Raw genomic sequence first — 22,223 nt, forward strand, 5'->3', positions numbered from 1 at the left:
CAGAATTCCTTTATGTTTATCCCACGCATTTTTGAATGCCGTTACTGTTCTTCATCTCCACCACCTCCCACCTGGCTTAGATTGTGAGCTCATTAGGGACGGAGCAATTACCTGGACTCAATACATATAAACCACTTTGGTTTATCACAGAAAGGTGGTATATCAAATCCATGACCCTAAAACAACTTGTTTTAATGGCAGCCTACATTGATAATGTCTCCCCTAATCTGGCTCAGAGGCGTAGCTAGGTGGGGCGCCAGGGGAACCACCGCTCCCCATATGGACTTCGGATGGTGACGGCGCCTATTTTTCAGGACGTCCGCCACACTTTCGTAGTGCACATGCATGTGTGCATCTTCGCTCCCCCTGGCTTCACAGCCTGGCTACTCTTCTGAGCTGGCTATTTTGTCCAGGAGCAATATAGATTTCAGAACTGCACCCTTTGGGGGGGTTATTTTATAAAGGATTTTCAATTTGCAGGGCCTGGTTTCACTCGGAAAAAGCCTTTAATAAAATTGAATGGTGGTACATGCATGTGTAAGTGTGTGCGCAGAGGATGCATATGTATAGGGAACCACATGTGGGCATTCCCAGGAGCACAGTTTGGGCAGAGGAGATGGGTTGCAATGTACACACAAAGGGGGAATTTCTATATAAGGGTGCCTTAAAAATCGGCACCGTAAAACCAGGTGGTTGGCAAGATTCTATAAACTGCACCTAAAGTTAGGAGTAGTTTATAGAATATGCTCACATATCATTCTTGCGACTAAACTTTAGGCACACCCATTTAGGCTACCTAAAACCAGGCCTAAATTCCTGCACCTATGTTAGGCGCCGATCGGGTGTATTCCATAATAATGCGCATAGTTTTTGAAATGCCCACAACTCACCCATTCCACGCCCATGGCCATGCCCTCTTTTTGACTTGCACATTAGAATTTACATGCACTGCGTAATAGAACTTGCCTAAAAAGTTGTACGCATAAATTCTAATTAAAGCCAATTGGTGCCACTAATTGTTAAATACCAATTATCGGAACTGATTGGTTTGTTAATCAATTAATTTGTGCGTGCAATTTGGCCATGTGGCCAAATCAGTGCGCACAACTTAAAGCGCCATATATAGAATTTGGGGGATATTTTATAAAATGCACAAGTAAACAATGTATCTCGGTGCCTGTGTAAGTGGGTGTACTAGCATTTGTCAGAAAACAAGGAGTGGGAACTGGATCGGGCTCTTCAAACACAGACTCAGGACTCCAAAATCAAATTTTAGATGTTTATTTAAGCTGACTCAACATGGTATCATGTTTCTGCACATACGTGCCTGCCTCAGGAGTTTTGATGCGTATACTCGACAATCACATTTATCCTTGGCAATACGTCTGGTAAAATAAACATAAGCTAGTCTTTAAAAAGAACGTTGATGAAAGAAAAAAATAATTAATAGGAAGTAAAATGCCGCTGTAGTGCTACATCATTTTTTTCTTTCATCAACGGTCTTTTTAAAGAGCAGCTTATGTTTATTTTACCAGTCGTATTGCCAAGGATAAATGTGATTTTTGAGTATATGCATCAAAACTCCTGAGGCAGGCACATATGTGCCGAAACGTGGTACTGTGTCCAGTCAGCTTAAAGGAACACCTATAATTTTACTTTGGAGTCCTGATTCTGTGTTTGAAGAGCCCAATCCAGTTCTCACTCCTTGCTTTGTGACTTTGTCCACCCCGTGGGACCTTTGTGTTCTTTCCACTTTTTGCGGTCTTTTTTGTACTAGCATTTGAACATTATTGGAGCTGGATCTTGGAACCTATTTTAAAAGGCAACCTATGTTGCCATTCAGCAGCAAACTGTGGAATATTTTTCTCTCTCATTATTTTATGCAGTCTCATTTTAAAAACGTGAAAGGATTCAAATCAAAATGTGGAAGTGTTTTCAATATCCTACACTGTTCTATTTTCATATTATAACTTGGGGTTCCCACGCACGCATCCTAAAAAAGATGACAGCACTGGAAATATGGGGAGTACTGGTTTAGTACCTACGTCATTTCATATTATGACACTGTTGGGGTACATGAAAGTAGATAACTATTGGCAGGTCCTCCACAATTTCTTGATGAAAAATGAAATTCAATGTTTCCATGCCAGATAAACCAGTATCACTATCACTTTGACTTCTAGAAGACAGTAACAAGGGTTAGGAGGGGGAAAGAAGAACTGAGGATAAGGAAAGAATTTGCTCATATAGTCACATGAAAGTCTTGCAAAAGGAATTAAATTAAATGTAAACCGTGCTGGCCCAAGAAGGGCTTCAAGTCATTCGAGTGCTCATCACTTCATGACAGGAAAATAACAATTGACTGAGATGGTACTGGCTCATTATAACTCTTCACAAAAATAGCGATGATGCCTTGACGTGGTTGCGAAATGGGAAACAGCAGTTTTGACCAAGTTTTACCCTGTTAGCTTTAATTCTGGACAAATGTGCAATAAAGTCAGAGTCCACCACCAATGCTGTTGTCTCCTGATACTGATTAAGATTGGAGTCCCATTTCCTATGCATTAAAGTTTTTCTTCAAGATCTTTGCCTGATTGACCCAAGTAAGGTTAAGGGGAAGAGTTTTTTTGTCTCTGGAATGATGACTGTTGGGCTCCTCCAGTCTCTATTTGATGAAGTTTTTAATTGTCCACCTTTGACCTGTGCAACTTCGCAGGATTAGCTCAATACCTGAATTTCCTTTATTTTCCACCTCTAGGCAGCGTCCAGTGCCTTTGTTCATAACTGCACCACTCTAAAACCAAAGACAGGTTATTTCAATTGTGCATTCAAAGTATCCAAATATCAGGGAAGAAAAATGAAATTACAAAAGTACTTTAGACTATTGCAACATCAGCACCAAGTAGAGAGATTGTTGCATGCGCTGTGCTATAGCAATGAATATTATTATAATGCAGACCAGGATACCAAAAGAGGCCAGGACAAAGAAGTTTAAGACATCAAATGCTTTAAGTGTTTTGGTGTTCTGTTCTGCTTTACAGACACATAAAACATGTTAGCAGATTAAAAAACAAACAAACCCATACTGCCCAATCCACTACTACAGCCCCTTCTTCTTCCTCAGAGATATTCTGTGCTTGACCCATACTTTCTGGAATTCTGATGCTGTTCTTGTTTCGCTGCACACAACCATTTCTGTAATGAAATATTTCCTCAGATTGCTCTTGAATCTAGTCCCTTTCGCCCTCATCCCATCATCCCTTGTTTTAGAGCAGTAATTTTCAAAAATGTCCCGAGGAAGAGCTCAAGCAACAAAAAAAAGGGGAGGAACATCCTCACGCAAATCAAAGACAAAGGAAACGAAAAAGTGAGGACAACTGTGGAGGAAATCCAAGAAACTTTATTGATAATCAAATAACAACCCAACACGGCCATGTTTCGGCATCAAAGCCTGCATCAGGGGTCAAACAAATCTTCTTCGGTTGTCACTCGATTAAAAACCAAAAGAAAATGTGGTTATGAGACTTCCTTTAAACTCAGGAATTAAGAGGTCAATTATGGAGTGCCTCGACGGCAATGCACAGAAATTACGTCAATAGTACTATTGATGTCATTTCTGTTCATGGCCGAAACACAGCCGTGTCGGGTTGTTATTTGATTATCAATAATGTTTCTTGGATTTCCTCCACACTTGTCCTCACTTTTTCGTTTCCTGAGGGAGAGCTCACCAGTCAGGATTTTAGGATACTGTAATGAAAATGCATGAGAAATCTGTACACAGTGGAGGCAGTGTATGCAAATCTGATTTCATATTCATTGTGGATATCCTGAAAATTTGACTGACTAGGATTGAGAGGTAATGGTCTAGATCCCCCTTTCTTTTGAAAGAGGTCTGCTTCATGTGTCTTTATTTCGTCAAAGTATTTAAATGTCTCTCTCTTATCTCCTTTTCTGACCCTTTACTTAAGTACATATACATTTAGATCTTTAATTTAGGGGTGCTGCAATGAGTGAGCCAATACAGACCATGGTTCCTCCACTTTGGAGTCACACAAACCTAGTCAGCAGTAGCAGCACAGGTGAAAGAAAGGTCAACTAGAGGCAATGTCAACATCTGCACTGCCTTTTGCCCATCCAAGTTAACATCAGACCCCACAAAAAAAATCAGTTCTGGCTATGCAACCACTTTAAGCCTGTCCCAATATGCTGTATGATGAAGACCACAGACCATTTTAGCAGCCATCCACTGAATTGACTCTGATTGGTCTATATCCTTTGGAAGCTGCATGAAGTGAAAGTCAACCAACACCAAAAAAGCTTCATGCAAATGATTCTTGTCACAAATCAATTCAACACAAAAAAAAGAACTCAAATTTCAATGCTGTCAGCAAAAACAGGAAGGAAAAAGCATCATAGAGCATAAACCATTCAGTTTACTATCTTGCTCAAATATAAATACTGACAGGCAAAAAACCTTCCATTGCTGTATCATCAAACACTTATATGATCAAAAAGATATGTGTATTATATGAAAAGCACTTAGCTCAAGCAAGTGGGCTCAAATTCAACGGTCTGCCTCTGACGATGGTGTTTCACGGTAAAAAATGCTGCTTCAGGGAGCCTGGTCCTTAAGAGCTATAAAACAAAAATAACCATGTAAAAATTAAAATCAAAGGGGCCAATATCCAGACCATGGGAGTTAGAAAGGCTCACTCCCACAGTCAGCGCTAAGCCCGAATATTTAATGCCGGACTGTTTCTGGTGGCCAGCATTGAATATCCAATGTATTTTTGGCCAGTTTAAAGATAAGCGGCTAAGCTGATATTCAGAGCTAGTCAGTTATCTTTAGACCGGTCAAAGATATCCCATGTTTTCACGTGGCCGCTAAATCAGCTTTAAAAAATCGGTGGATAGCCGGTTATATCGAGTGAAATAACCAGCTATCTGCTAGCCGCTAACTAGTAATATTCAGCAAGAGATAGCTGGTTATCCTTCTCTGAATATTGCCGGATATGTACCATTTAACTGGCCAGGTGCTGTTCCTGGCTGTTTAAATGGTTTTGAATATTGGGGGGAAATAAAACAAAACAAAAAAAAGCTTATTATACCTATTAATGCAGCAGTGTTCCAGTCAGTGTGACAAAAATCCAAAATGGTGTCAGATAAAGACGCTGTTGGCTCTCTGCCAATCAATCATGAGACAACTCACGCAAAAAGGTACAATATCCATTGGAGAATATTGACATCAAGAACCAATCATCTATCTTAAGAAAAATAATTGGTTCATTCAAACCACTGTCAATTCCACAGGGCAAAAAATGTCAAATGAAAATCCACCCAAGTAATTAGAAACATAGAAACATGATGGCAGATAAGGGCCAAACAGCCCATCCAGTCTGCCCCTCCTCCGTAGCCACTAGCTCCTCCTTTTCCTATGAGATCAAATGTGCCTGCCCCATGCTTTTAAAAATTCTGACACAGTCTTTCATTTCCACAACCTCCACCGGAAGGCCATTCCACACACCCATCACCTTTTCCGTGAAATAGTATTTTCTTAAATTCCTCCTTAGCCTATTTCCTCTTAACTTCATCCTATGCTCTTTCATTCCAGACTTTTCCTTCATTTGAAAAAGGCTCACCTCCTGTACATTAACGCCACTGAAGCATTTAAACGTCTCTATTATATCCCCTCTCTCCTGCCTCTCTTCCAGCATATGCATGTTGAGGTTCATGAGCCTGTCCCTATATGTTTTATGACAGAGACTGCTTACCAATTTAGTAGCCGCCCTCTGGAGCAAATCCATCCTGTTTACTTTCTGTAGGTATGGTCTCTAGAATTGCATGCAATACTCTAAATGGGGCCTCACCAGAGACGTATACATTAAAATTAAAACGTATTCCTCTAGAAAAACATATTCCTTCAGAAAAAAATGATACCATTCTAGGTTTAAATTCAAGCCATATGGGGTACTAAATTTTGAATTAAAAATCTAGCGCTGTTCAAATTGCAAACGTTTACGGCCTCTTCATCTCAACTTAAATGGAATATGATCAACAATATAGCATTTAAATTTCTCAAAACTATGCTTAAGATTAAGGCAATGTTGTACCAAAGGAGCTTCTACACATTATCTTTTGGAGCAACTCCGATGTCCATTTATACGAATCCTGGACCTCCTTGTAGTTTTACCAATATATAGTCTCTTGCACAGGCAAAGAAAACAATATACTACAAACCCAGAATCACAGGTGGTATGATGTTTCAAAATGTAACATTTCAAATCCACTGGATTTTTAAAACGATCAACCTCCATAGTGATCTTACAAGTAAGCAGAAGAGTAGCCAGGTTGTAACGCCAGGGGGAGTGGAAGGGCGCATGCGTGCACCTCATAGCTGCAATGGACCACCAGAAAAATAGGCAGCTGTGCTGTCCGAAGTCCTTTGGGGGAGCAGCCACTCCTCTGGTGCCCCAATTAGCTACACCACTGCAAGAAAGACATTTCTTGCTTTTAAAATGACCGGGTTGAAACAAACCACGGGACCCTATATCTTGTGGTAAAACTGCAGGACTCAAACATTTTTTAATTACGTCCTCGATGCTAGGCAATCCGTAATGTCTTGTTCTTGAAACAAGGAAGAAGTATAAGTTCTTTCCAATGTTTCTAAATATCTGTGAAATCTGATCAGTTCCTGTGCCACACTTCATTACACAAACTACAGACTCATTAGTATCTGATGGTGACTTAGACGCCATTTTGGATTTTTGTCACACTGAATTGAACACTGCTGCATTAATATGTATTATAAGCAGGCTTTGTTTTGTTTGATTTTTACATGGTTATTGTTGTTTTGTAGCTCTTAAAGTCCAAGAACCCTGAAGCAGCAGTTTTTACCGTGAAACACTGGCAGCCATCGTCGGAAATGGACTGTTGGATATGAGCCCACTTGCTTGAGCTAAGTGTTTTTCATATAATACACATATCTTTTTGATCACATAAGTGTTTGATGATACAGCAATGGAAGGTTTTTTGCCTGTCAGTATTTATATTTGAGCAAAATAGTAAACTGAATGGTTTATACTCTGTGAAGCTTTTTCCTTCCTGTTTTTGCTGACAGCATTGAAAGTTGAGTTATTTTTTGTGTTGGATTAATTTGAGTTTTTTTGGTGCTGGTTGAGTCTCACTAGACTTGTACAGAGAGAGGCTTGTTACTCTTTTGCTTATGCATCCAAGCATCCTTCTGGCTTTGGTTGCCACCTTATCATGCCTAGACCCGATTATTGGTTTGGGCACAGAATACCTTTACTTCTTACACTTGCATATGCCTCTTGTGGCTTTTGTAATCTAAAGGTATGAGCTCTGATTGTTTTAGTTGCAAATCATAACTTCTAAATTCTAGGCCAGGGATAGGCAGCTTCAATCCTTAAGTGCCACAGGTATGAGATAAATTTGAACGCACTACCGCCATTGTATGCAAATATATCTCATGCATATTCATTGTGGATATCCTGAAGACCTGACCTACCTGTGGCACTCATGAACCAGAGTTGCCTATTCTGCTCTAGACCACACCTCAATTCTCACTAGATCCCTCCTTGTGTTTTCCATGCCTTACATAGTGTCTATCCCAGTGGCATAGCCACAGGACTTGGGCCCACCCAACAGTAGCACATGTTTAGCAATAGCTGATGGAGATCCCAAGCTCCGCCAGCTGAAGACTTCCCCCTGATGGTAACAAAAATGCTGCTCTTCACAATACTGGCACCTGCGCATGCTCAGTTTTCAGCACATGCCTGCTGCAGACTGCCAAGGTGGACAGAAGCATTTTCTCACCAGCTGAGTTATTTTTTTGATGTGGGGAAGGGGGGGGGGGGGGGGGGAAAGAACACTTGGTGTCCACCCACTTCTTGCGTAGGCCCACCCAAAATCTGCTGTCTGGCTACTCCCCTCTACCCTATTGCAGATTGCAGTATTAACAATAAAACGCTAAATATCACTTAAAGAGTGTTGAACAGGGTAGAAATGAGGGCTGTGTTTAGCACAATTTACACTAGTACGTTTAGGGTTTTAACATTATGGAATGTTTGTGGGTAGTATATTTAATCGTTGGACTATAGGTTTGCATATCAAACTTGTCATCTTTGAGAATGTCACCTGAAAGCCACTGTTTAGTTATGATATGTTATTATACTAAGGAAGTATTCTCCCTCATTCTGTAAGTGCACCTCAAGTTAGGCAACAATTGTGCAAATATGTTTATAGAATACCAACACAACCACACATTAGTGCATACTTATGTACACAAGTGTGAAATGGGCACTCAATGGTATTCTATAATATATGTGCACACAACTGCCTAAGGGGCCCTTTTACTAAGGTGGGCTGAAAAGTGCCTGCGCTGGAATAGGTGCGTGTTTTGTACGCGCGCAGGTCATTATTTCAGCACGCCTGGGAAAAAGGCGCTTTTCTTTGTGGCCAAAAATGGACGTGTGGCAAAATTAAAACCAGAATTTTTTGGCCTCACCACCGCCCATTGACTTAGCAGTAAAGTCTCACACGCTAACCGGGCAGTAAGAGGTCAGCATGCGTAAACTGTCGATTACCGATGTGTAAGTGGCACGCATTAGAAAACAGAACATTTTTTCTACTGCGTCTTTTGGACGCGTGTACAAAATGGAATGACTGCCCAGGGCATGCGGTAGCCAAGAGGTAGTTCCAATTTGGCACATGTTGGACGCACAGAGGCGCCTACGTGCCTTAGAAAAAGGGCCCCTAAGCATGTAAATGCAAGGGGCATTCTTGGGGGAGGGATACTCTACTCCCCTCTACTCTACTCCCCTCTACTGCTAATTCTAGAATCCATTCATTTTGTCTCGCTGCACCTCACGCCTGGAATAGACTTCCTGAGCCTGTACGTCTTGCCCCGTCTTTAGCCGTTTTCAAGTCCAAACTCAAAACCCACCTCTTTACCACTGCTTTTGACTCCTAACTCACTTGCCCTGTCCTTTATCCTCACCTCTTTATTCCCTTACCCTTAATTGTTTTGTCTGTTTACCTGTCTTATCTAGATTGTAAGCTCTTTGAGCAGGGACTGTCTTTTGTGTATGGTGTACAGTGCTGCATATGCCTTTTAGCGCTATAGAAATGATAAGTAGATAGATAGATATGGATTCAAGCAAGAAATTTCATTTGGGAAAAACATACTTCTTCTACAGTTTGACCTATCCAGCGCATTTGACATGGTAAACCACGATATTCTCACAAAACTGCTGGACAAACTAGGGATCGGCGGAAACATCATTAAATGGATAAAAAGTTTCAACACCACTAGAACCTATCAAGTCAAATCAACCTCATCTATATCATCTGCCTGGTCCTCACAATGCGAAGTCCCCCAAGGATCACCTTTATCCCCGATCCTCTTTAATCTTATGATGATTCCTCTGGCTAAATCCCTATCCAAAGCTGGTCTAAACCCCTTCATCTATGCAGATGATGTCACCATATTAATCCCTTTCAAATCCAACCTTGCAGAAATCTCTGAAAAAATAATCACTGGCATGAACATATTAGCCTCCTGGGCCAATGCCTTCAAACTGAAATTAAATAAAGAAAAAACTCAATGCTTAATCCTCTCATCAAAACACTCCACTCTGCTCCCAACCACTCTGATCACTCCTGATGTTACAATCTCGATATCTGACAATCTAAAAATCCTAGGAGTAACGCTGGACAACCATCTAACTCTAGAAACTCACGCAAAAGATATAACGAAAAAATGTTCAACATGATGTGGGTACTGAAAAGAGTAAAACCATTCCTTCCCCAAATAACTTTCCGCAATTTGGTACAATCCACAGTACTCACCCACGCCGATTACTGCAACAGCATCTTCATTGGTTGCACAGCCCAAATCCTGAAAAACTCCAAACCGCCCAAAACATGGCAGCCAGACTCATCTTTGGTAAATCAAGATTTGAAAGTGCACACCACTCCGCGAAAAATTACACTGGCTCCCTATCAAAGAGCGAATACACTTCAAAGTACACACACTGACCCACAAAATCCTTCATGGATAATCTCTAAGCTACATGACCAAACTAATTGACCTCCCAGACAGGAACGGGTCCAAATCCTCTCGAACATATCTTAGCCTTCACGTTCCCAATTGCAAAGGCCTCAAATACAAAACTTACTACGCTTCCAACTTCTCCGTGATAGGCAGTCAACTCTGGAACGCCATACCAAGACACATACGAGCAACCAACGAACTTCTACCCTTCCGAAAGTTGCTGAAAACACACCTCTTCCAACAAGCCTACTCGAACGACCCAACTTAATTTTAGTACCTAAACCACACCACTAACATTAACCATACCTTAATCCTGCCCCCATATTTTGTCATCTTATCATTTTCTATACAACTTGCTTATCTCTGTAAGACGTTGTATCCATATATTGTATCATCTCTGTAATACCTGTACCTACTCATTGTAAGCCGCACTGAATCTGCTATTCGAGCGGGAAAGAGTGGTGTATAAATGCTGCAAATAAATAAATAAATGTAACATACAGAATACTGTAAGTTATGTGCTGAAATGCTGCATTTAAGTGCTAACATTTACACTGGCCATAGACTTGGCTTAAGTGGACTTGCCTAAATGTAGGCATGTGGTAAATGGTTTATGCTAGCTTTCTATAAAGGAAAATACATGTGTAATTGACATTATAGAATTGGCGCGGTACCTGTTTAGTTTTGGTGGCTAATTGTGGTGGACCAGGATCAGAGGGAGCGAAACAGCACAGCATCAGAAAGCAACAGAGAAGAGGAATCAGGTACACAGTGGGATTAAGAAAGCAACTGTATTGAAGACTTGACATTAATGAATTTTCTTATTTGAACGTACTGTGCCATGTATAAGACTTATATGCTACAGGAAACACTGTATAACAGAATCTGTTTCTGAATGACCCCTGATGTAGGCAATTTGCTGAAACAAGTGTTGGGTCTTCAATAAAGTTTAATCCCACTTCCTGGATGTATTCTCACAATGCAGAACGTCACAACAGTTACTGAAGATGAAAAAATAGGTGAAACCTCTTAATGTAAGTACTTCTTTCATGCGTGTTTACCTCTCAGTATTGTGGCCCTCTTATCAATCAGCGCATAAATCATCGGCCATTTTCTGCATGATTCCTCCTTTGCATGATCCTTTTACCCTTTCTATTTTCTCCAAAGACATTCTCTACCTTTTTTTCACTGTGCAATCTAAGGTTTCTACTTTTATTGTAGTCACACATTCTTGTTCATCTAGAACCATTTATCTTGCATACACATGACTGTGACTGATCTCCAGATTTTCAATATCTTTGACCCACTATTTTTTTCTCCTCACTTAAAGAATTAAATGTGATTAGAAATGGTGAGGGCAATAATTCTCCATAGAGGTTGCAGTGCAAAGTACCCATGGGAGTACAATCTCACACCTCAAGGAGTTTCCCTTTGAAAACTCCACTCCTATGCACAGCATGAGTATAAAGTACCCACATATTTTGCACATGTATTGAAATAGGTGCAAACCAGTGGTCACTTAGGAATATGAATTTGTTTGAAATGACATAAGAAATCTCATTGACACTTCTCATGTTGTTTCATATTATTTTGAAACTGAGAGAGAAAATAACCCATGATTTAGCTTTTTTTTTATATCACTCTAATAGTGTGCACTATTTAATTAAAGGTTCATTATTATATCACTCTAATAGTGTGCACTATTATATCTGTCTAATAGCGTGCACTATTTATTTAAATATTCACTATTATATCTCTCTAATAGTGTGCACTATTTATTAAAGGTGCACTATTATATCATTCTAATAGTGTACACTATTTATTTAAAGTTGCACTGTTATATCACTCTAGTGTGCACTATTTATTGAAAGGTGCACTATTATATCACTCTAATAGTGCGCACTATTTATTGAAAGGTGCACTATGATATTCTAATAGTGTGTAATATTTATTGAAAGGTGTACTATTATATCATTCTAATAGTGTGCACTTTATTTAAATGTTCACATATCACTCTAGTGTGCACTATTTATTGAAAGGTGCACTATTATATCACTCTAATAGTGTGCACTATTTATTGAAAGGCGCACTATTATATCACTCTAATAGTGTGCACTATTTATTGAAAGGTCTAAATGTCAGCTGGTCCCTGGATAACTTCTGGGTTGCTGCACTAAACCTGGATATTCAATGCCGAAAGCCAGATATGCCCCAGGATCGACTATTTCAGCCCGTGGCTGAGGTGGCTTACAAGCTGCTTAACGTCACAGGCTAAATATCAGGCCCTAAAATTTTGGCCTGATGTGCAAAGATGGTGTGAGATATACTAGGAGCAACACCCTTTCAGGGTAATTCTACAACAGAAGCCCTAGTAGAAGCCTATTCTATAAAAGAAAGTAGACATGAACACACACACCAGCCAAACTTCCACATACGTATAGTCTGTAAATATGCGCTTACACAGCATGTATATGAAAGGAGCCTGATTGGAACTCACCCTTACAATGAGTAACGTAAAGAATCCTATAATTTGCACATGTACCTCTGGCACTTAAATGTCAGAGATACATGCATAAGTTTTATAGCCTTCTACAGTATAAGTTACACATGTAAGGCTGAGTTCTACCCAGGCTCCACAGATGTGTACAACTCCCCTGTAAATGCATGCAAATGTATACTATATAAATTACACTTTAAAATGGCAAAACATTCGCTGCAGAAGTTTGTGATAACAAGTAAATATTGAACTCCCTTCTACAGATATAACTAATTCAATCTAATGGTGTCAGCAGTGTAACTTGCTGGTGGCCCGCTTTACACTGCAAGATTTATAACACACCACCTCCTCATCGACTAATGGATATTAAACATTATTTATATAATCAAATGTATTCTTAAGCATTCCACTTCTTAATAAGCTTATATGCAAGTTTCTGTATACATTTTTTGTTTTATTCAAAAGGCACTATTAAAATACTCATCTTAAATGAGTTTGTTACTCATTGTCGGGTCGGGGACCAATAATCCAACATAATTCATGGGTGTCTTGACTGGATAACATAAGCTTCATCAGACAGCTGGTGGTGCTTAATTTGGAGAAGACACATACTTGAGACAGTGTTTATGAAACATGGACTATTTATGTAAATTTTGCTCACACCTTTTTTAGCAGTAGCTCAAGGTGAGTTACATTCAGGTACTCTGGATATTTTTCTGTCCCTGGAGGGCTCACAATCTAAGTTTGTACCTGAGGCAATGGAGGGTTAAGTGACTTGCCCAAGATCACAAGGAGCAGCAGCAGGATTTGAACCAGCCACCTCTGGATTGCAAGACCAGTGCTCTAACCAGTGGTGTAGCAAGGGAGGGGGGTGTCAGCAAGGGTCCGCCCCGGGTGTCAGCTCAGGGGGGGGGGTGTGTGTGCTCCCTGCCAGCTCCTCCCCCCTCGGCGCATCGACACCCCCCCAGTGCCCACCCTCCTCTGTCCAACCAGCTCCCTACCTTTAAAAAAATATCGAATCCGAAGCGAGGCGCAGCGCCTCGCGCCTGCATGTAAAAGAAATGTGCACCATCTCATCAGGCCTTCTCTCGCTCTGTCTGTCCTGCCCTTGCGGAAATAGGAAGTTGCGTCAGCGGAGGGCGGGACAAACAGAGCAAGGGAAGGCCCGATGAGACGGTGCACACATTTCTTTTACGTGCAGTCCCGAGGTGCTGCGCCTCGCTTCGGATTCCGATATTTTTTTAAAGGTAGGGAGCTGGTTGGACGGAAGAGGGTGGGCACTGGGTCAGGGGGGGGTGGTGCAACGGCGAACCGCCCCGCCACGGGTGGCAGCCCCCCTCGCTACACCACTGGCTCTAACCACTAGGCCATTCCTTCACTCCCAGACCCAACATTGAGTAACAAACTTGTCTAAGATGAGTATTTTAATAGCACCTTTTGAATAAAACAAAAATGCATGGAGAAACTTGCATATAAGCTTATTAAGAATGCTTCAGAATACATTTGATTACATAAAAAAATGTTTAATATCTATTGGTCGATGAGGAGGTGGGTGTTATAAATCTTGCAGTGTAAAGTGCGCACACCAGAAAGTTACACTTCTGAGACCTTTAGATTGAACTAGTTATATCTGTTGAAGGGAGTTCAATTTTTGCTTGCTATATAAATTAAGCACATATTTACAGTCTAGTATTTGTAGGTGGAATTTTGGCATATATGTATGTTTGTGGGCAGTTATACGTATAAATGCCATTATTCTAAACATTTACATGCATAATAGGTTCGTAACGTTTAGTGTCTATTTCATAAAATTGCCCCCTTTATCCCATGCATCTATCTTATAAGTCCTATCCTTTGGATACTCCCCAAATGTCTCTAGTGCCCTGTAATTTACTGAAAGTACCTTCCTAATTCAAATCAATACTTATGGTACAACACAGACACATGTGCCCACCAGTGGTGTAGATAGGAGGGGGCGCCAGTGGAGTAGCCGCTCCCCAAATTCTGATGGCGATGGTGCCTATTTTTTTATGCAATCCGTCACGTTTAAAACATACGCCGTCACCGTCGGAATTCTGCTCTCTGCTCCCCCCGGCACCTTCAACCTGACTACGCTTCTGGTGACCACTTGAGTCATGGATTTAAAGAAAGCAAAGAGACAAACCTGCACAAAACTCCAACGTTTATGGAGACTGCTTTTCACTTTGTCACAATCAAGAAGTTGAGGAAAACGACTCTTTTTATTGTCCACTATGCAGCGGGTATCAGGCAACATTGTCGTGGTTCCGAGAATACCAAGGTGAAGGTGTCCTTCCTTGGTGTACCTAGCAAGCTAAACAGGAGCCAGATGTTAACAATTATCTACCACAGAACTAATATAAAAGATTGTATGTGATATGTAAGTTTGGAGATTACATAGAATTTCCTTTTGAGCATGTCAATCATAATGTCATTCTTCTTATGACTTAGCGGTGGTTTCAGGAAAGTGTATCAAAAATTAGGTGTGACAAATATGGGCACCAAATACCATAAGTATTTCCATACTGGGACAGACCAAAGGTCCATCAAGCCCAGCATTCAGTTTCAAGCAGTGGCCAGTCCAGGGAAGATCCCAAAACAGTACAATACATTTTATGCTACTTATCCTAGAAATAAGCAGTGGATTTATCCCAAGTCATCTTAATAATGGCTTTTAGGTATGATATATAGAATCTAGTCCTAAATTTATGGAATACAGCTTAAGTGCAGTTATATTTGTGACTACAATTCAGTGCCAATTAACACCAATTAATGGTAGTATTTATTTGTTACATTTATACCCCACATTTTCCCACCTATTTGCAGGCTCAATGTGGCTTACAAGTAACCGTAAAGGCATTTGCCATTACGGTTGATAAATACAAGATTGTGTTGGGGTCAGATGAGGTAGATGTGATTCAGGTGTCATTGGGTTGAGGGGAATGATGATAGTAAGTTGTCCAGTACGATCCTTGATTATGTTGTGTTGCTGGGTGTGGGGAGTTATGTTGGATCGGAGGGATAGGCTTTTTTGTAGGGCTATTACTGGTATTTAAGTCCAATTGGCACTTAATTTAATGAGTTAGATGTGCAACTAACACTAGTCTATAATTTGTGCGCCCAAATTTGCACATTAGTCAGAAATTTGAAGAACCTGATTTATTTTTCCATCTTAATATTTATTAAATTTGAAGAGCCTGCAAAGTCCCAAGTATTTCAACTATAGGAATAGATATTGAACTATGTAGCTAGTGAGGTTTGCTCTCACACTGCCATCAATTAACTCCACTGCTGGACCTGCTGTGTGATGGCTTCTCGAAGTTTTGAAAGAATGTTTATTCAACTTTAATTAGAAAAATAATAATGCAACAATTCAGCAAAGCAACTACAACTTTAAAATGAGTCATCAACTTCTTCCCACCATCAAGGTGGAAGGAAAATTCACATGAACGAATACATACATGAAGCATGGCTAAACAATATATCTATACTTTTCCCTGTTTGTACTTACCCAGATTTTCCTAGTGGAAGTACACATGTATTTTTCCTTTGAAAATTTCACTGGAAAATCTGCAGTTATTTACATCTACTGTTTGATGTGTACTATTTTTCTGGGTAAACTTATGAAAAGGTGTTTCAGTTTTTAAATTGTGTGTATAATTGCATACACTGCCTAACTCCACTCCCCACCCACATAAAAAACTACACTGGCTCCCACTTAAAGAACGTATTATGTTCAAAATTTGCACTCTGGTTCATAAAATCATTCACGGCGAGGCCCCGGTCTACATGTCAGACCTCATAGACTTACCAACCAGGAACACAAAAAGGTCAGCACGCACATTCCTGAATCTCCACTACCCCATCTGCAAAGGACTAAAATATAAATTAACACATGCATCCAGCTTCTCCTACATAAGCACGCAACTATGGAATGCACTACCAAATGCCATAAAAACAATGCACGACCTAACTAACTTCCGAAAATCACTAAAAACCAACCTGTTCAAATAAGGCATACCACAATGATCCATCCTAAATTCCAGACAATAAAACTCATACCAGAACTGGACAAAACTGAACTCTCTATACTTGACTGCTTCAGTTACTTTGTCACGAATGAACTTTAACTCAATACCACTTTGTATTTGTCATTCTGGAAATGGCGATCGCCATTACGGAATAATGTAAGCCACATTGAGCCTGCAAATAGGTGGGAAAATGTGGGATACAAATGCAACAAATAAATAAATACCTCTTCAAGCAACAGGTAAACTTATGCAAATACAGACTATTCCCCAAATTCTATATAGCGCAACTTATGTTGCTCATGAAAATCCAGTCATATTCTGGATTTGTACGTGCAACCATAGGCGCCCCATACAAGAGGCTTGGGGAGGCTTCCCAATCATGGACTTCTGTTGGCTGCTGCTGCTGCCCTCACAAACGCAGCACTTTTGCCAGGCAGCTCTCCCTCCTTCCTTCCCGCTCTCGGCTCCCCGACTGGCACAGCCCTCCCCCCGCGTTTTAACCTTTAACTTTCCATTGCAGCGACGACGACGTCAATGAAGAAAAAGGCACTACAGGCTCATCTCCAGCTTCTCCCTTCTCTCTTCACACAGTGTCCTGCCCTCGCGGAAACAGGAAATGCATCATCGTGAGGGCGGGGCACTGTGTGAAGAGAGAAGGGAGAAGCTGGAGCCGGAGACGAGCCTGTAGTGCCTTTTTTTTCATTGACGTCGGCGTCGTTGCAACCGTCAAAGAGGATTCTACCTGCCTTGTGAGTGACAGGCAAGTACAGTCTCCATTATATCACCTTTCAAGATGGATCTAACGTAGAAGTAGGGACTTCAGAATTTTCCTCTCTCTCTAGACACAGGGTACACATCTGAGACTCATGGTCTCTAGCTTTATCCTTGCTTCCCCACCACTAATGATGTTCTTTGTTTGCTGAATACATATATCTCTACTACCTCCAATAGGTGACAGCTCAACGTATCCACCACTGTCTCCATGCATTGCCACATAGTACTTTTTCCTCATATCATATTCTTAGCAACTGTGCCACTGTTCTTCTTTCTCCTTTTCCTCATCATCCCTGGTTTGTTATGATATGCTTTGGATTTTGATTTCTATTAATGGTGGGCCAAAAAGTCAAATTCCATATTGTTGATGGTCTACATTTTCCGTATGGTGGTATATTGCTACTACTAGTACTTATCATTTCTAAAGCCCTACTAGATGTACGCAGCACTGGTGTATTAGGGTCTGCCCAGTGTAATATTTATGGTACAGTAAGCTTCTGAGTGTGTTTTTGCACAAAGTTGTGCATAGTGTTTTGCAGTTGAGCAATTGTGGTTAGTATATGCTTTGAACAACCACCTTATTCTTTGACATATAATACATATCTAATAACTAAATTTAATAAAAGGTATTAATTGTAATTATTTTATTTTTATTTATTTTTTTTCTGTGTGTTGTCAGACAATTTATGGATGTAATCCCGCCCCTGGTCCCACCCCTAACCCCACCCCCTTTAGCCTCCCCAAACAGTTGGGCCACCGACCACCTATGCGGGCAACTTAATTAGTTAACAAGCCAATCAGTGGTGATAATTGCCAATTAACAAGCAATTATTGGCATTAATTAGAATTTATGAGCAACAACTGTCTAAGCATATTCTATAACGAAATGCTATAGGTGTGGAATGGGTGGATGTTTCTAAAATCTATGTGCGTTGTTATAGAATATACCAGGTCTGCGCCTAATTTAGGCGTACTTTATAGAATATGCCTTGGCGTATTTTGTTTCAGTGCAGATTTTTTAGGTTTGATATATAGAACCTAGTCCTATATGCATTTGAGTTTACCTGCATATTGGGCAGGCTATCTTTGTGCATAAAGTATGGCTTTACACTTGGAAATGCCTTTGAAAACTATCCTCTAAATTAAAATAAAATAAAAATAAATAAATTAAATGAATTAAAGTAAAAGTTCCTTATATTGTATTAGTTCTGATAATCCAGAGGAGACAATCAACCAGGATAAAAATTTCCTTATTTGATTACTTGAACCCCAGTGGTTGTACTGCAAGACTATCAATAAAGAGAAGAAGTACCATTTTGAATCCTGGACTCAGATGGAACAGGTGCAACTGGGGATTACTCCTGCTCCTGCCTAGATACCAGGGACTACTGGTAGGACCCAGGGACATGTTGAGTGTGTGACTTGGAGTGGGAGATTGGGGGTACTAATTGATTGTCAAGTGTGGGAATCAAGGCAAGGCTACTGAGAAATAAAGCTGGGCCCAGTGCAAACAATCTTCAGGGCCCTGTTGCTGTCCCCACACCACCATCGCTCCCTCTCGCCATCACTGCCACCGCCCCCCCCCCCCCACCCGCAACAGCAAAAAGAGTGCTCTGCTGACTACAGGTCCTTCTTCCTGCTGCGTCCCGCCTCCTTTGAAGTAACTTCCTGTTTCCACATAAGCAGGATGTTCCACATAAGCAGGATGTCCCCCCTTCTCCCCCTTGATCAAGGAATTTGGGAATCCTGGGGGATACCTCTGCTGCTAGAAAGCCCAAACCTACCTCAGCTAAGGTCAGAGTAATAAATGGAACTGCTTAAACTGAGTTGCAATGAAATTCTAAATAGCTACAGCAGATTTTTGGTTTCAGTAGTGGTGGCACCATTTATCATATGAATGGACTTAGTCACAGCAAATTGCATCTGTTTTAAGGCACCAGCACTGCATTACCGCCTACTATTCAGTCCACTAATTATTTACCAGCCAGTTTGTTTTTTGTACAAAAGCTCAAGATCCTTCATTCAGGCTGACCTGACACCTATGGGTCTAACGATGTCCATAGATCACAAACTGGTCCTCATTAATTTATTTATACTGAAAATATAAAAACTGCTAATCCACGGGGCCTACCCATAGTGGATTAGATTACATAAGAACATAAGAGTAGCCATACTGGGTCAAACCAGTGGTCCATCTAGCCCAGTATCCTGTTTTCCAAACAGTGGCCAAGCCAGGTCACAAGTGCCTGGCAGAAACCCAAATCCTGTTAACAATCCATACTACAAATCCCAGGGCAAGCAGTTGCTTCCCACATCTGTCTCAAGAGCAGACTATGAACTTTTCCTTCAGGAATTTGTCTGAACCTTTTTTAAAATCCAGATACACTAACTGCTATTACCACATCCTCTGGCAAAAAGTTCCAGAGCTTAACTATTCGTTGAATAAAAAAAAAAATTGCTCCTATTTGTTTTTAAAGTATTTCCATCCATGTAACTTCCTAGAGTGTCCCCTAGTCTTTGTACTTTTGGAATGAGTAAAAAAATCGATTTACTTCTACTACGCCACTCAAGATTTTGTAGACCTCAATCATATCTCCCCTCATCCGTCTCTTTTCCAAGCTGAAGAGCCCTAACCTCTTTAGCCTTTCCTCATATGGGAGGAGTTCCATCCCCTTTATCATTTTGGTCGCTCTTCTTTGAACCTTTTCTAATTCCGCTATATCTTTTTTGAGATATGGTGACCAGAACTGAATGCAATACTCAAGGTGCGGATGCACCATGGAGCGATACAAACAAAAAAACAAAGAATACATAGGGCTTCTTATACTAAGATACGCTAATGAATTTAGCACACACTAATGATTAGCTTGCTTTGTAGCATTTAGTGTATGCTAATCATTAGCATGCGATAAATCTGTTAGTGCACCTTAGTAAAAGGAGTCCATAGTAATTTATTTGTAACAAATCATAAATGACAACATGATTCGATTTCACAATGAATGCCAGCATTTGACCCAAATAAATAAAACAGATCAAAGTCAAAAACAACCTATCCGATGGCAGATCTTTAGTTGTTAGTGATGCACACAGTGGAACTAGACCCACCACCGTCCAATATTTAATCCTTAAATCCTACTTAATCTTTTTACAGATAGAGGGCTTCTTTTACTAACCTGGGCTGAATATTAAGAAGCACATTTTATTCCTATGGGCTTCTTAGATGCATCAACCAAACGTAAAAGAATCTAAAATGTAAAAGTCCTTACCAAATTTGAAAAAACGAAGAATGCACTAAAAAAACACGTTGCACATGTTCGGTATTGTAAAGTAGAATGCATTAAAGAATCGTTAAACTGGTGTAATCCCCGTCGATAATCTGCCCGTAAAGCATGCCACAAACGTAACAACCCCCCCCCCCAAAACAAACATATCCTTTATGGACGGCCTTGCCCCCCCCCCCCGCCCGAAGTCGCCGCTGCTCCCCGCTACCTCCTGCATTAAAAATCAAAACTTAAGGCTGCCCCGGCCCCCCTCTGTTCCTCTCTCTATTTCTCCCCAGCTCTGCCTCCCACCATCCTTCGACCCCCGTGCCCCCCCCGCCGTCCCCCCTGAGGTCGTCGCCGCCGCTTCCCCCTCCACCGGGCCCTCCTCCCTCTTACCGGGCCCGCGCAGCGCCTCTCACCTCTGTGTGAAGGTGCTGCACGGGCAAGAAGAACAGCTGATGCCTCTTCGCAGAGTCTTCGGGCATCGCTCCTTTCCTCCTGGGCCCACCCCTGTCTGACGTAAGTAACCTACGTAGGTTACTTACATCAGACGAGGGCGAGCCCAGGAGGAAAGGAGGGACGTCCGAAGACTCTGCAAAGAGGCATCAGCTGATCTTCTTGCCTGTGCAGCGCCTTCACACAGAGGTGAGAGGCGCTACGCGGACCGGTAAGGGGGGAGGAGCGGCGGCGGCGATGACCTCAGGGGGGGCGGGGCACAAGGCGGAGGATGGTGAGAGGCAGAGCTGGGGGGAGATAGAGGAAGGGAGAGGGCCCTGCTAAAATTTTGATTTTTCATGCAGGGGGAAGCGGGAAGCAGCGGGGATCGCGGGGGGGGGGGGGGGGAGCAAGGCCGTCCATACAGGACGCTCCTGACGAGCACCTTTGCCCCCTCCCAATCCTTTTTTTCCCTTTTATTTTAATGTAGAGGGAGCGGGGAGCAGCGGCTACCTCGGGCGTCAATAAAGGATGCTCCAGACGCGCGTTTTTGCCCCTTTGCGATTTTTTATTTATTTTTACATTTAACTTTTTAGGCGGGCAGCCCCAACGAGAGGTACAACCTCTCATTAAATTTTCCGGCAATTTCCACAAGGCAATCGGAAAAGGTTAGTGCATCTCATTACATTAGGGTTTCTGCACAATTTGCTCATCTGCATTCCGTTTTCGGTAGCTGCTACCGCCGTCGGAAAATGGCCTTTAGTGCATGCCACGATTTAAAACTTGTTCATTAAAGGGTCGTTAAAGGCTTGTTTTGTTTAGTGCATCTGTTCCTCAGCGCACACTAAATCCATTAGCACACTCACAGATAAGCTTACACAAAGCGGCTCATTTTCAAAAGAGAAAAACATTTAAAAAGCAGCTTAAATTGGCATATGGGCATTTTGCTTGCCCAAAAGTTCAAACCGCTATTTTCAAAACCTATTTGTTAAATGTGTTGGTATGCATTTCGTCGGCAGTGTATTCAAATCACAAGGGGGCATGTCAGGGGCGTGTTGAGGGTGGGATTTGAGCGTTCCTAAGACTTGGACATTTTTCTGCCATAAAAGACTTTTTTTTTTTAAAGGGTCCAA

At 41.3% G+C, this 22,223-nt stretch overlaps 1 protein-coding gene across 4 annotated transcripts in view; it reads right to left on the reverse strand.

Annotated features, from left to right (window-relative positions):
* Positions 1-1,646: 1,646 nt before the first annotated feature.
* Positions 1,647-22,223, reverse strand: part of GALNT17 (polypeptide N-acetylgalactosaminyltransferase 17) — a 473,734-nt gene continuing 453,157 nt past the window's right edge. For 3 of the 4 annotated variants that reach the window (XM_030185764.1, XM_030185763.1, XM_030185762.1), the window contains 2 exons: positions 14,734-14,901; positions 1,647-2,794 (listed from right to left, as the gene is read on the reverse strand). In XM_030185764.1, the coding sequence (XP_030041624.1) occupies positions 2,666-2,794; positions 14,734-14,901 (297 nt within the window). In that variant the 3' untranslated portion in view covers positions 1,647-2,665. Of the gene's footprint in view, positions 4,636-14,733; positions 14,902-22,223 lie in introns of all 4 variants that reach the window. The other variant, XM_030185765.1, reaches the window with a different exon arrangement.

Source organism: Microcaecilia unicolor, chromosome 13, assembly GCF_901765095.1.
Source record: "Microcaecilia unicolor chromosome 13, aMicUni1.1, whole genome shotgun sequence".
NCBI classification, from domain to species: domain Eukaryota; kingdom Metazoa; phylum Chordata; class Amphibia; order Gymnophiona; family Siphonopidae; genus Microcaecilia; species Microcaecilia unicolor.